Source organism: Aythya ferina, assembly GCF_964211825.1.
Source record: "Aythya ferina genome assembly, chromosome: 1".
NCBI classification, from domain to species: domain Eukaryota; kingdom Metazoa; phylum Chordata; class Aves; order Anseriformes; family Anatidae; genus Aythya; species Aythya ferina.
The window spans coordinates 123,421,306-123,436,618 of NC_140296.1; the positions used below are offsets into that span (position 1 = coordinate 123,421,306).

At 35.7% G+C, this 15,313-nt stretch overlaps 1 protein-coding gene across 1 annotated transcript in view; it reads right to left on the minus strand.

The window, feature by feature from the left end:
* Positions 1 to 15,313, minus strand: part of SPAG17 (sperm associated antigen 17) — a 108,414-nt gene that overhangs the window by 40,866 nt on the left and 52,235 nt on the right. Inside the window, exons 18-24 of the mRNA XM_084501145.1 lie at positions 12,259 to 12,443; positions 11,177 to 11,271; positions 10,097 to 10,333; positions 8,420 to 8,531; positions 7,730 to 7,858; positions 5,712 to 5,825; positions 1,506 to 1,714 (exon numbers count right to left, since the gene is read on the minus strand). Coding sequence (XP_084357271.1) covers positions 1,506 to 1,714; positions 5,712 to 5,825; positions 7,730 to 7,858; positions 8,420 to 8,531; positions 10,097 to 10,333; positions 11,177 to 11,271; positions 12,259 to 12,443 — 1,081 coding nt within the window. The remainder of the gene's footprint in view (positions 1 to 1,505; positions 1,715 to 5,711; positions 5,826 to 7,729; positions 7,859 to 8,419; positions 8,532 to 10,096; positions 10,334 to 11,176; positions 11,272 to 12,258; positions 12,444 to 15,313) is intronic.

A 15,313-nucleotide genomic window follows, 5' to 3' on the forward strand; every position in this document is an offset into this window, starting at 1 on the left:
TCATAACAACCCCATGGAGCTGAACATGCTTGTGGAAGAGCAGCTATAAAGGTGCCCAGCAGAAAAGAACCTGAGGTTTTGGCAGACAATTAGCTGAAAATGAGACAGCAGTGTACCCACGTGGCCCAGAAAGCCAATAGTATCCTGGCCTAAATCAGAAATATTGTGAACAGTGGGACTAGGGAAGTAATTGCTCCTCTGTACTTGGCACTGGTGAGACCGCACCTTGAGTAGTACTATGTTCAGTTTTGGACCCCTTACTACAAGAATGGTACTGAGTTGCTGAAATGCATTCAGAGAAAAGCAAAAAAGCTGGTGAAGGTGTTGCAGGAAGCACGGCCGAAAGCACGACAGACACCAGTAGAGTCAGATCATGCTCCATTTTATTGCCCGAATAGCCTAACTTTTATAGAGAACTTAACAGGGGTGGACAGTGTTTCACACAAGATTATTGGTCAAAAGCACTCAGACAAACAGCTACAAGAAAACAACCCCACCTGCAAGAAAACAACCCCCTTGTGATTAGCAGTCACATAGACCTTGTCCTTGAGGCCAGCTACTGGTAACAATATTTTCCTGAATTCCTCAATTGGGCGATGTGGGAACACTGTCATGGGAACTTCTCATAGTTGCCCTGGTAGCTTGGTTTGCTCAGCTACAGCAAGCCATGGGATTTTTGCTGTTTCAAGAAATCCCTCAACAGTGAAGGGACTAGAAAACAAGACATATGAGGAATGGCCAAGGGAACCAGGGTTGTTTAGAGAAAGGGAGGCTCAGGGGAGACCTCGTTGTTTTCTGACAACTACATGAAAGGAGGTTGTCGTGGGGTGGGTATCAGTCTCTTTTCTTAGATGACAAGTAATAGGATATGAGAAAATAGTCTCAAGTTGCCTGAGGGGAGGGTTAGATTGGGTATCAGGAAGAATTTATTCACTGAAAGAGTGGTTAGGCATTGGAACAGGCTGCTTAGGGAAGTGGTGGAGTCACCATTAAGACATGTGTGAACACGGTGTTTGGGGACACGGTTTAGCGGTAGACTTGGTAACGTTATGTTGATGGTTGGACTTGATGATATTAAGGGTCTAAATGATTCTATGACTCCAATTTGGTTCGGTAAAGACTTTCCAGTACAGGTTGTGGAAAGCACAGAGAAGCTTTCTTATTTGGTTAAACTAAAAATTAATTTCTAGAGCAGTTCTAGTCAGTGAGAATGTAACAGGCTTAACTGTAAAGCCAAAGTCAATAAAACGTGGATTATGGAAGACTCACTGTTCTACATCATGGAGTCTTAAAGGATACCTTCATTAACGACTGCCAATATTTATACCCAGGAGCAATTGGAAGAGTAAAACATATCCTTAAAAGCACCATAAATTATTAGGAATTTGTTAAGGCACATCGCAAAGCCCTCCGAGACGAATATATTTGTCTATTACATAAGCTTCTGTATTTAAATTTTGGTTCATTTCTTTTCTGTGTTAATTGGATAATGTCTGCTCTCTCACCTTTCCTTCTTCTTGTTTTACGTGGGTGTCTGGTGGTGGAGAGCTTACTCTGCTATGGTTTGCTTTTGTAGATGGCAGAGATTTTCCTGGTTTTTGTTTGACTGACTTATCTTTTTTTCCTGAAGCTGATGTAGTAGAAGGAAGAACAGTCGGAGTATGAACAGAAGGGATGTTCAGAACTGTTGCTAAGACAGGATCTGTTTCATCATCTAAAAAAGGGAAAAGAAATATGTTAATGCAATTAAGTTTCATAAATGTAGTTTATCACATTCTATTTTTGATATTTTGCACACTAAATTTTACCTTTGAAATAATAAACTCAGTGGAATAAGACAGAAGGACTGAATATATGAAATTATTTGGAAAATCTCTCCACAGATGGAATATTGTCAATCTAAAAGAAATCTTGAAACTTGTTTCCAATAGCTTGTCATTGGTCTCAAAAATAGAAAATACAGCTTTGTTTTTCTCTTTTACCTCCAGAATACTTATATATGTGGAGACATTTTGAGTCTAGCATCTAGGATAAGGTCACTGTTATTATGCTTTATCACAGGCTGATGGAGCATGGACTGACTCCAGCAGTTTTGGACTCCATAGCTCTATTTTGCTAAAATGATTCAGAAAGATTCTGTTGCTGAGTCTTTCTCAATTCTTAAAAGTCAGTCATTAGGGCAGCCTGCTAAGCATGCTGACAGGAAGTACTCATGTTGCCTTCCAAAACACTGACTTGAAAATAATATTAATATAAAATAAGATTTTCTGTAACACATTTTTTGTTTCAATGAACAAATATTTCTCCTTAATCTGAAAAACCCAGTCAGATGTAACCCTAATCCTTTTTTTTTTTTGACACATTTTTTTAATCACCTCCTCTTGCGTGAAGGCAGCTTAAGTCCCAAGACTACAATTCATGGAATAGCACCTTGTTTTCCATCCAGATAATTCAGGCAATTGAATTCCTGTCTGTTTTGGAAAATTTGTTACCCCAGATGGAGCTATTTATTATCCATATCTTAACCACATTCATAGAGATAAAGGACTGAAAATGCCAATAAGCAAAACATGATCCTCAGAAAACAGCTTTTTTTTTTTTTTTTTTTAAATAAATAAATAAATAAATACAGCAAGCTTGATTTGCTTAGTAGTTTCTGAAAGTATGAAGTTTAATGACAAGTCAGTGAAGTTTAATGACAAGTCAGTCATTGCAAGAGTGTCTTTAGGAAGACTTTCAAAAATCCATTTTATAAACTCCTTTTGATTAAATTACTTTTTAATTTTGCTTCTTCCAATGTTTTCTAATTTGAAAACTAATAAATTAGGCAAAGAAAAGTTAACTAACTCATTGACAAACTGCAAGCCAAATTGCATTCAGACAAAGGGGAAAGAAATGCTTACAGAAGTGTGCTAATAAAACCATTCCAGTATGAACTCACTGCATTTTCTGTAATGCAAATGAAGTGTTAATATATCTTCAGCTGAAGAACATAAAATTTAGGCTCAACTGCTACCGTATTTATGGTTTCCAGAAAGGTTTTGGCTTAGATGCTTTTTGCATCTAAGATAAGAAAATGCAGAGCCCACATCAAAAATAAAATTCTAAACTACTAGAAAGGCTGTCTGTGTGTTCTGGAACATCTGTCTTATAAATGATTCTGGATTTATGGGAACAGCAAAGGTGACACAAAAATTAACAATCATCTAGAAACTATTACCAGGTGATAAAGTCATAATTAGAAGCCCTTGGAAAACAAGCCTTCCACCTCAGGTTTTAAGCTAAGCCTCAGTTTTTGTGATGGTGCCAGCATTAGGGAAATGCACCAGTATCTCAATACATTCATGACCTTTAGCTGATAGGAAAATTTAGATCAGCATAAGGATTTTTGAAGTCCTCATTTTCATTAGCTGATACGTGGCTGACACACACATCTGATGCTTTGTTAGGTGGCTCTGTTTTCAGGTGCTGAAATTTATGCTGTGTGACTTTTATGGTTCACTGGAAGTCTGAGGAAAGACGAACAAATCTGTTTTATTTGTAATATGCCAGAAATAAGTTCTCAAATAATTATATGAAATTGGAAAGTTTAAAATTCTCCATGGCAGCCATTGTGATGCACATTTATTAGACAGCACGACCGTTTAATAAAAAAGCAGTAGTACTGACCTACAGATGGCTAATGAGCAGAAACAGCTGACCAATAAGCTTGGACAAAAGTAATTCTCTACCAAGAAGCAGGATAGGTGACATGAAGGACTCAGGCAACTGACCTTTAAAATCATCTGTGAACGTGATATATCCTTTCAGGTTTGTCTAAATATCCATGTGAACACCGCAAATTAGGTATAAGCAAGCTCTTACATTTAGTGAGGGCACTGTCAAGCATGATAGGTGGAGCATGATCAATTTCAGATGACACTTTCCAGAGTGCTGAATTTAGGAATAAAAGCTGTTATAGGCTCTCAGCCCCTAAGGAAATTTCACCTACTCTTTTACTATGGTTGCCCTGAAAAATACGAATGCATTGTCTGAGGGTAACAAAGACAGAATAGGTTGTTGTAACTGAGGGAAAGTGTCTTTAGAAGTCTTGAGAATGATGGGAAATTCCAGAAGACTGTCAGAGTAAGGAAGGTTTCTTTCCTGCTGAAAACAAAATCAGATCTCCAGCACTCGGAGATGTGCTCTCAGGATTTCATCCAGGCACAAAGACAGATGCAAAGGTTATATAATATCCTGATGTGAAAGTCCCACAAGTGCTCAAGCAGTACATCACAAAGTGATGAGAAGCTTACTCCTAAGTCAAAAGTTAGATTTTGCTCATGCTAGAGAAAACAATTCAGAACTTAAAAGTTTGTTTAACTTAAACATCATTAAAATTCAACCAAGAAATAAAAAAGATGCATAAAGCTGACAAACAATCTGGGGATTTTTGACATCTTAACTTCAAAAAAGGAATATGGTAGATATAAAATGAGAAAAACAAGAAGAACAGAGAGAATTATAGAGGTTCCAGAAAATGATTCAGTAACGCAATTTAACCAATCCATGGGGAGAAACTATAGATTATGTGGCATACCATTCTACATTAGGGATGGATAGTGTATATGAATAGCCTAAGCCAGAGTTTTTCTGGTTAGAATTTTTTTGAGCACTTATAATACAAATGCCCACAGGGGAACGTAGGCATAAGCAAATGATTGTAGAAAAACTGCAAACCGTCATAGCATACCAGCCAGTCAGAAGTGATGCAGTAAAGCTCAACATGGCAAGGATTATTCTAGTGTAGAACAGGTTGCTTATGGTATATGTGAAAAAAAACTGAACATCACCAGCTGACAAGTAGGTGTTTAGACACATCTCATGCCAAAATACATGAGTTTTCATAGTCAACTACATTGTGGATGCTATCTTTGCTCAAGTTTAAGAATTTCTTTTTTAGTAATTAATTTGAAAAATGTATTTGAATAATCAAAACTGAGTGTATAGTTGAATGGTTTACTATGGTACACACAAAGATGCATTCAATTAAATGTTTTGATATTTTAAGAGCTGAAAAATGCTGGGATCATTTTCTGATCAGAGGAGGGTTTCACTTTTATTCATATGATGGTTTCAGTGGCCTTTCAAATGTAATGGAAACAAAAAGCTCTTGGTAAAAGCAGACGCTATTTTCACTGTGGTTTTTTGAAGCAATTGCTTCCAGTTGGTGAATGTGTTTATTGAAAGGCTGAGAGAAATCCCTCATTATGACTGCACAACTGTAGCCTAGAGTCCAACTCCTAACATAAAATGAAAGTTCCATAATCACCTATATGAGTTAACAAAAATATTATTTCTTGGAAAACCAAGAAGACTCCTCAGCAAATCACATTTTCTTTGGCTCAAATTAACTGGCTGATTTTGCTGGACTACTTAATAACAATACTTTCAAGTTTCTCATTGCACTGCTCTATTTTCACAGTAAGTAAAAAATGCATGGAGACCTCCCTCCATTTTGAAATCTGAATCACAGAATATTCTTGACAATGTAATCTCATCTCAAGCCTTGCTGAAAATTCCCCACCATGTAGTAACAGCTGCTAAGAAAGGCAAAATTGCATGCAACAAATTATTGAATAAGGGGTGTATGGAAAGAAAAAAAAAAAAAAAAGAAGAAAAATAATTTCCCCTATGGTTCTCAAATATCCTCTTCTATTTGCTTACTTTACCTGCTGTCTTCCCTGTAGGTCCATAACAGCTCAGGGACAGCTGGATTCCATTTTCTAAGGTGGCTGAAAAAGATCCAAACTTGCTCACAGCTTTCTTTTGATTCTTCATTTTTCCTTTAAAAAAAAATAATTTTACAGATAGCAACACATACAAGAACCACCTGACCTGCAAACCAATGACTGGTGCGAACAGTGGCACCTTAAGGTGGATGACTAACCCATAAAATAAATAAATACAGGATGGAAAATGCTTTATAAGGGTGATACCTGTGGTGCATTGCCTGTCATTCCACTCATACAGTAGTGTATGAAAGTCAGTTTTGTATAATGTACCTGTGGCCTTCCATTTACAAATAGCATTCTAATTAGCCATGTCTGTAAGAACAGGTTTAATAGCAACATGGAGTGAAAAGTCTTTTTTAATTTAAACAGCGGAAGAACCAAGTTCTAGAGTCAGGTTTCCTGTTTCTCTCCCGTACTGGCTGACAAGAATGTTAAACTGCTCATTTCTATCACATGGGGGACTGCTGTTTACACAGAAATGAAGCCTCCCACTGGTGCCAAATGACTACAAGTTGCTTCAGATGTTAACACATTGTGATTGAAAGTACCATCTGACAGACCCCGGAATGACACAGGACCACTTTCAGAAGGGCAGACAAGAAATATCTCATCTGTGGAAGGGATGCAAATTTTCTATTCATCCAACCTACTACTTTGTCAATGGTGGCAGCTGCTGCCAAATAGAGGAGCAGGAACAGGATGCTTTCTAACACTGAAGGATAAAAGAACTAACACATCTACTGAAAGTTATACTTTTCCAACACTCTTCAGCTCTGCATGAGCAATCCCACAGTGCTTTTAGCAAATATATACACATATTGTTACAAAACACTTTCCTTCCTGGAACCACCCTCGGCTGGGTTCAGAAAGGATTTGGATTCAATACTCGTATCAGTTAGCAACATGGCAACCAGCAACAGATACTGCTGAACTGCAGAAAGGATCTGTTTCCACACCAAACGTTTTGAGGAGGCAATAATTCTACAGCCATATGATCTGCAAAAGGAGATCCAGTTCAAAGGGGAAACTCTTCCCTTTCCAGGGAAATTTATTCTGGGCATAGTATACAAAATTCAGTTTGCATTCTCTTAGGCTTTCCCACACCACATTAAGATCAGGAGTCTACTACTAAAGAAGAGAATTCTTCTCTTACGGAATAGTGGATCTGTTCAGTGATTTCCCTGCCTCAGAGAGTGCTTTGCACCTGTTGTCCTGCACTGTGCTTACTTCTATACCATTATAAGTTCTCTACATGATGCTTAAGTCAGAAAACTGCATTATTATTTAGTCCTGTTTTTTTTTTTTTTTTAATGACTGGGTCCTCCTCCGATCTCAGATACAAAGAGCTGTCTCCCCACGTAAGTTAATATTCCACACAACACAGTCCACAAGGGTGAGGACAGAGGCAGAAGTGCCCAGTCTTTGCCATCTCCTGACTCAGAGGGTACAAAGACCAAAGATTCTTTCAACTCCAACTTGTTGGAGCTGTTCTTGATCTGCAAGTTTCCAAGATTCCCCAACAGATTATTTCAATTGTCTGTCTACTGAAAAAAATATTTCTACATCTTCTTTGGTCTTCTGATCTGGACAGTGAATTGTAAAAGAGATGGTACTGGCCAGAAAAATGCACATTCACTCTTTTTTTCTTTCTTTTTTTTTTTTTTTTTTTTTATGAATGTTACTAATAGCTAAGCATTTCACTTACACCTTATGGTGGAAAACAAACCCTTACATTCACAGAGATTCTGATGTATTTGTAATTTTGAATGATGCCTAATAACATAAATTCCTGCCCACGTTCTTCATTTGAAATTATGCATCTATTTGGAGCAACACTGATCTTATTCACTCTCTGTAATTAGGAATTTATTTCATGTTAGCTGATAAGGTTTGCATCCAACTACTAAATACGTCAAACTATTAATTCTTTATATCAGTGATGTCAAACCACTAACCTGATGTAATTTTATGTTCATCATTATTTTCTTGCACTTCAATTTCTGTTAAGTTTTTCTTGGGATCTGTGATATGAATGAAGAAATTGTGGTTGTCCTTTATCACTTTCAACTTCACCAAGGTTAGACCTGCAAAGCAACGGAATACTATTATTTCTCCCACCAGGCTTCAGAACTGACCTCTGTTCCCAAAAAGCTTGCACATGCAACTACAAGGTACACGAAAAAGAAAATTGCTCAGAACTGGATTCAATTGCTTACTATTGGCAAAGATGACAAAATTAAAGTTATCTGAGTTTAGATTGTCTGACTAAAAATTCAGAAGACTTCCTGACAATGAGATCTGAAAGGCTGCAAAATAAACCTGTTACTTAGAAATGCTGCATTTGACTGCACAAATTATTGGGACACACATTCTTGGAATATCTTGCACTGGTTGCCATTGAAGATATAAATATGAACAGATTTTTCATTTCTAATTTTTGATACTTTATCTATCAATTGCTAACCTACTATAGCAAAATGTAAACTTTAGCAGTAATAGAGTCTAATATGGAATTATATGGTATGCTCACTATGTCTTTAACAGAATTTCTACCGCTGAGATGTCAAAAAGCATGTATGGATAAAGAAACTATGTCATCAGTTATTAACAGAGTTAAAGGAAAGCATAAAGAGCAGAAGACTCACCTTTTACAAACTCTATCTTCTCTACTTGAATCTGTCCTCCATCAGATGGGAAAAGATAGTGATTGATTCCCGATACTTGAATGAGACTCTCCCCCATGTTGTAGCCAAGAAACTGGAAAAACAAATTTTAGACTATGGGTAAATGAGAAAGGCAGAAGTTGTGAAAGAGGTAAATGAAGGACAGATCATTACAACAGTATTTTTCTGAACATTTTTTTTTAGACATTTAACTACTGTTATTATTACTTTAGCAAAAATATTGCATGTTATTTGTATATCCAAATAGTACCTTGGTTACTAACTGAAGTAACTTGTTCTACAAGAGTGCAGAATCTGGTCATTCAGTGGTATGGAGCCACCAGTGGAAATGAAGAGCAGCAGTCTGGTGGCTTAACATTTAATGAGAGGGAAAGAAAAATTCTGGACAAGTGCAAAGAGACAAAGTCCAATGCCATGAGATTTGTACATCATGAACAGGACAGGTAAAGATTCAGATTTTCAGCTTCTAAGATTTTGGATTTCAGACACTGTAAACCTGATTCTTAGATTGCTCTGCCTTCTAACCAACCACAAATTGGCAAAACTTAGTTAAGCATGCTCAGGCAAGTTCAGACTAGGAAGTTACATATCTCTGAGTTTGAAGCTCATACTCAAGCAAGTTTAGACTAAAATATATTGACACAAGCAAGTCACTTCATTTGCAGTGCACAACCATTGTCTACATCTGTAAAATGGGATTTTGTGTCACAAAGGAACTCTATTGTACCTTATTTACATTCCTTAATTTGAAAGAGATGTGGATAATGAAAGTAGAAGCTGGGTACAGAAGTACTTCCATGAATATGGATCTCCTGTTTTCATAGCTTTATCCCCAGAAAACTTCAAGGAGAAGTAGGATATTATCCATAACTGTCATTTCCTGGTACTGAAATAATGAATAGCTTTTGGGACATCTAGTCTAGTATCTATGAAGATTTGCTTTGCAAGTCTATAGTTTCATGGTGTGTAGTGAGAAGGAAATGACAGGATGATGGTCTTGGATGCAAGGCTTAATGTAAAAAAGCAAATATAAATCAGTGCAAACTGCCTAAAAATTGTTTGGATACAATAGTGAAGAGTTCCCCTGGTAAGGAATATCCCTCTGTTAGTGTAACAGGCAGAACATCTTGCATTAACTCACTCCAAGAACATGAAATTCGAAAGAGGAAATGGAAGAAACAGTGAATTCCTTTCACTTGATTTCCAATGTGGGCAGCCAAAACTTCAGTTAGGTCTAGCAATGCCCAAGTAAGTGAATCGTAACAGGTCTCTATTGTTCCTTTTTTCTACCCTCTCCCATGAAAGCCACATCTTCAGGCAAAATTCATTCCATGAATATATTGTCCATGGTCACAAAACCATGATCAACTTATCTTTGTGTTACCTTTTGCCATATATATTAAAAAACATCCAAGTTAATTAAATAGTCTTGTGTAGGATAGTCATAAATGTCAGAAACTGCTTTTCAAAACTTTTAGGAAATGATCCGCTGCTAAAATGATGGAATTAAACAGGATGTCATTAGGCTTAATTTGCGCCGAACTCTAGTTTCACAACAGATAATAGCTTTACTGTAATCTTGACTATATATAAATAGCTGACACTCTCCTAATGTGGTGCAACAATATGATTCCTTACCTTATACACTTTCTCAGGATGTGTTTCTGGGATGCTGGGATCCTCCTCAGGTTCAGGGGCTTTTGCTGTCTCATCTTCAAGTTTCTCTTTGGAAGATTTCTTATTGGAACCTTCACTTTCTACACATATTGCTGTCTCCTGTCTTTTCTTTTTACCACTCAAATTTTCTTTTTTTGCTTTTTTTTCTTCCTTAATTCGTTCTTCCTCTTGTAATCGATTCTGTTCCTCCTTCCAAGCCTAAATTAAATTTTAGAGTTCAAATTACTGTGGTTCTCTTTCTATTTCACAGTATTTCATACATGCATGCTGAAAAGAGTATCGGTAAACAAACTCAAAAGAACATTGGTTCTTTTGGTCTTCTAAATTACTCACATTTTTCAAACTTGTCTATAGTTTTACAATATTACATACTCTATTTTGCATAAAATAACTGACTCATTCAAGTCACAGGATCAGTCATTCTTGACATTAGGAGACATATAGAACTACTATTTGTATCTTACACATTCAGTCATAAGTGAATTATTTGTTTTGTTGTTCACTCGTCCACAATGCTTATGACCACATCAGAACACATCACTGCATTAATTTATTCCCAAAGTGTAACTGTGAGATAAACTGATCTCATTCTTTTACAGAAAGAAGAATGAGGTATCAAGACCAGAATTACCAATTTGTATCAGAAAGACAACATGAGATATCTGACATTTTCCAGTATACTAAAGCACTGAAATCACTGTGGAAGAAACAGTAAGCATTCACAAGTATAAGATAGGCATTAGCCTAACTTGAGCTATACCTGCTCAAGTTGTGTATCCAGGAATTGGCTAACACCATTTCATATCTACATTCCAGTGTTAGTACTTGAAGTGCAGAGCACTACACATTGTAAGAAAGATGAGATATAGTAAAATAAAAATAAAAAAAATCAGGGGAGTACATTAGTTAAGCTAGATCTGTGTAGTGTAATGGATAGGGCCAAGTCTATATAAGTCTAAAGCTTATAAGAACAAAAGCTTATCTTTCTGGCAAATCAGTGTTATGTAACCCATTTCAGAAACATACATATTTTTGCCTCACCTTAAGAGAGCCTTCTCTAATAAAAGGATTTTTTTCATTGCTGGATTGAGATTCTGGAATAGTCTCCATTATGCTCTCAGGTCTTGATGTGCTGTCTGTGAGACAAGAAAGGGGAATAAGTACAGTCATAAATATGTAAAAATTGAATAATTAAAAAAAAAAGAATGGAAAAATAAATAAAAAGTAGTGTGAGTACATAAATATACATATTAGTAAATAGTAAAATACGTATGTATAAAAGTAGACTAAAGCAAATGTTAAATTATTTAACTATGAAAAAAATTAACTCTATCCTAGCCAAAAGCAGGACACATAGCTAGATGGGTACAAGTTATGATATAAAAGTTGAAAGCGTCCTTTTGGTTTCCAAACTATTTACAGAAGCATTAAGTAGGTTAAGAAATTACAATCCTATTTTTGGAAATGGTAATTTTTAGTTCTAGAAGGTTTCAAGTATATTCTCAAAGCAGGTGAATAAAGCAAAGACTAAATAACAAATCATTGTTAATTCAATTTAAATACACAAATAGAGAATTTGGACAAGAGTTCTCTTTTGTGAAAACGTATTTTCAGATTCTGTTGCCTGCTCAAAATTTATTGTATAAATGGCTTACAATTTTCACTATCCAAAATGTTGCTTGTAACTAAAGTTTGCTCTCCAGGCTAGTAAATTCCAGTTTCCAGTTTTAGCTTCTAGTTCACAGCTTCTCACATGCTGCCCTTTTAAAAATGATTTTTTCTGAACAGTGATGCCAACTTCAACTACTGATCATCTTTACATATGGTCAGTCATCTAAACAGAGATTCATATTTGTTTGTAATCCTTAGAGTAACTCTATTAAATAACTACAAGTACTGTAAATGTATATTTACATTAAGAGCCTCAGTTTGCAGAATGAAGGATGATGCAGAATATTTAAACACGTGAATTTAATTAATTTTGAAACATGTTTTTGTCTATATAGATGACAAGACAAGGTTAACTTATGAAAAATATATGGGATTCTACTCTGAATAGCTTTGAGTCTCAATACTTAATTTTGAAGAATAAATTTTCTACAATAAAACAGAAAGATACCCACTTGTGGCGCTCTTAGGGAAGCCATTTTTTTTGACAGCACATTCAGAAAATTCAGAAGGTCCTTCTGCAGTGCCTTCTGCCAGTTTAAGAGCCTCTACTTCCCTAGCTATCTTCTCTTCTTGGTATTTGACTTCTTCTTCTTTCACCCAGTCTTCAATCGAGTTGGCTACCAGCTCAAGATAGTTCCTGAAAAGCACAATATTTATCTATTTCCACTCATATGATTTCAGGTCAAACAAAATCACTTGGCTTCTCAGTTTCTTATACAAATATTATTCAGTAACTGTTGAGAGAAGGTTTGTGTTTGACAGGGTTTCTTTCATTTTTCTTTTTTCTTTTTAAAAGAAGGTATTTTTGCTTGGATGATATTAATCTCTTTTATGTTTGGGATTTTGTTTCTCTTTTCTGCAAAGAGATACTAGAAACTTGTTTTCTAAAGAATGCCTGCCATCAGTGAAAACCCATAAATCGGAAAACATGTAGACATTCAGTTTAAGAAATGTTGAGACCAATTCTGCTCTTCACTATTCAGTCAATATTGAACAGTCACTTGGATGACTTATTTTCTTAGTAGCTCTTGATTTATATTGTCTTTTAGCATACACTTCATTTGTTTTTTTCATCAACTAAGGAGGTGCTATTCTATTTAATTTCTAGCTCTTCTCTATCAGTATGACTGGAAAGGCATTTGGAAATTGTCACCTAAAACCAGATTAGTGAATCAATGCACTGTAGCCTGGCATAAATTAAGAATATTGATAATTAACAGCTGAAGTCAGCACTGAATGATAAACTGATCCAGAGTTTGCAGCTGGCATCTGTATTTGCATTATCTCATCTTCCAGTGGTATCTGAAACAACTACTAAAATAGTTCATTGTGGACAACTGCTTAGAAGGTAGGATGAAGGCTGAAAGTCATATATGCAGTTGCCACTCTTTATTTGGAGGGTTACCATAATTCTTCAATGTAAGACTCTTCACATGTGCAAAAGTAAAAGGGGCTAGTATAGAGTGCATGAGATTCAGTTGTTGCACCTTCATGTTTTTCATTTATAAATTCAATATGATTCAACTACGTTCAAATGCTCTGTATGCATCTTCAGTTTTTGTTTGTGAACATGTAGGCAGCACAAGCAATTCTTGACCTCATGACAGTTTCAAATTTCTTACTGTAGCATTACACTTTAAGGTCACAAGATTTAATAAGTATGTTATCTACATAGGCTGGAGATGTACACAGTTTGTATACACCTTAAAGATACCCTAGCCTCTCCTACCTCCTGCAACGTGTGTGGAGCCTGCTTTGAGGTACTTGCATGGAGAAACTGTTTATCAAGTATTCAGTAAGGACAAGACAACTCTGTATATGAAGAAAAGTGAATGAGGTAGAAAAACAAAGATGTTGAAAACAAAAGGCAAAACTAGTCTGGATCTACAGTTGCCAGTACTGGAATAACTTGAAGATGAATATATGTTATAAATAAAAATGAGATTATTCGCATGGAAAATATTCTAGGGCAATGAAACAGTCATTCAAAGTCAAAAATACACATTCTATTAATATGTATTCTGATGTCACTACTGCCAATGTCTGAGTCAGAATCATTTCTCAGAAAGGATTATTTTTTCCAGTAACTTGTGTAATGTGTTTACTATGAAACAGTAAACAAGTGTCATTAAGATTGAATTTGAGAAAAAGAATAGTTATGATAATGTTGGAAGTCAATTGGCTTCCTGATAGAGTGGTCAGTTCTATCCAAAATCAAAATGTCTTGTACATATGTACCATTGTAGGCATACGCACCTATGCCTTTGGACCCTGTTTGTAAGTAGCATCCACTGGATTTCACAGGTAGCCTCCTACTGCCTACCCTTTGAAAGGCACAATTCCTACACTTTTGGATGTTCTACATGATGAACTACAGGACTTGATGTCCATAGAGAAGAAGGAAACATTAACTGGAATCTCCAGGAGCAAAACCAACTCTAAATCAAGTTGCTGCAACATAAGAAGTTTAATTTCTGTCTTGCAAGAGAATTTTCCGTAACAGGACCCACTTGTATCAAACTTGTAGTCATTTCTCAAGTAAGCAGGTAACAGGAGTATATTCTGGACAGCAGCTATGAAAAAAAACCCTATGAAGTGGGAATCTGGTCTGTAAGACGTCACAATAAAAAAGCATCAAGTAAACAAACACCATAACAAAGAGATAGTCAAGTACCCTTCCTGTGGTGAAAGCGTGACTCTTAAATATAACCCCAAATTTAGAATAATAGTAATTTTAATAAAATGTAAATTTATGAATAGTTATTAAACTCATCAGGAGCCAACAGTTAAGTCTAAGTATAATGCATAATTATTAATATAATTATTAACACAAGCAGTACATTCATATAAATTATAGAATATAAATTAATATAATATTAATATAATTAATATAATGTAATACTTAGTATAATTAAATTATAAATATAAATTAAAAATACTTTTATAATATAAGCATAAAGGTAAAATATCACTATCACTGAAACTACATTAATAAGTAGGGTTTATGTACGTGTGTGTGGCAACTCAAGATCTGAAAGCTAATGCAGGCAACAGCATGAAGCACTTCAGGTATTTAAAGGCTGTCTTTCACAGAAGTGTTATGTTGCTTGGATACATACACTAACAAATATTTATGACACTTTGTCTAGAAATCTGAAATGATCTTTAGAAAAAGGTTGAATAAGGTCAGAAAACGTGCTCATTATTTTGCAGAGAAAAGGCAGGTATAGATGCCACATAACTGGATCAAATGAGAGCCTATAGCTCCTCACAGATACTAAGTAAGATAGAGAGCACTCATGGTGAATATTTCTCCAAAAGAACAGTAAAACCAAACCTTCTGGTTAGCTCTTACGCCAGTTTCTTTAGAAATGCCTTTCTGCTTTGAAACAGAACGCTGTGAAGTGTCAGTGAACAAAGCTGGCATGCCCCATGGAGAAGCTATATTTAATGTCTAAGCCTTGTTTTCAGTATATCTGGAAGAATAATAATAAGAAAATATATAGC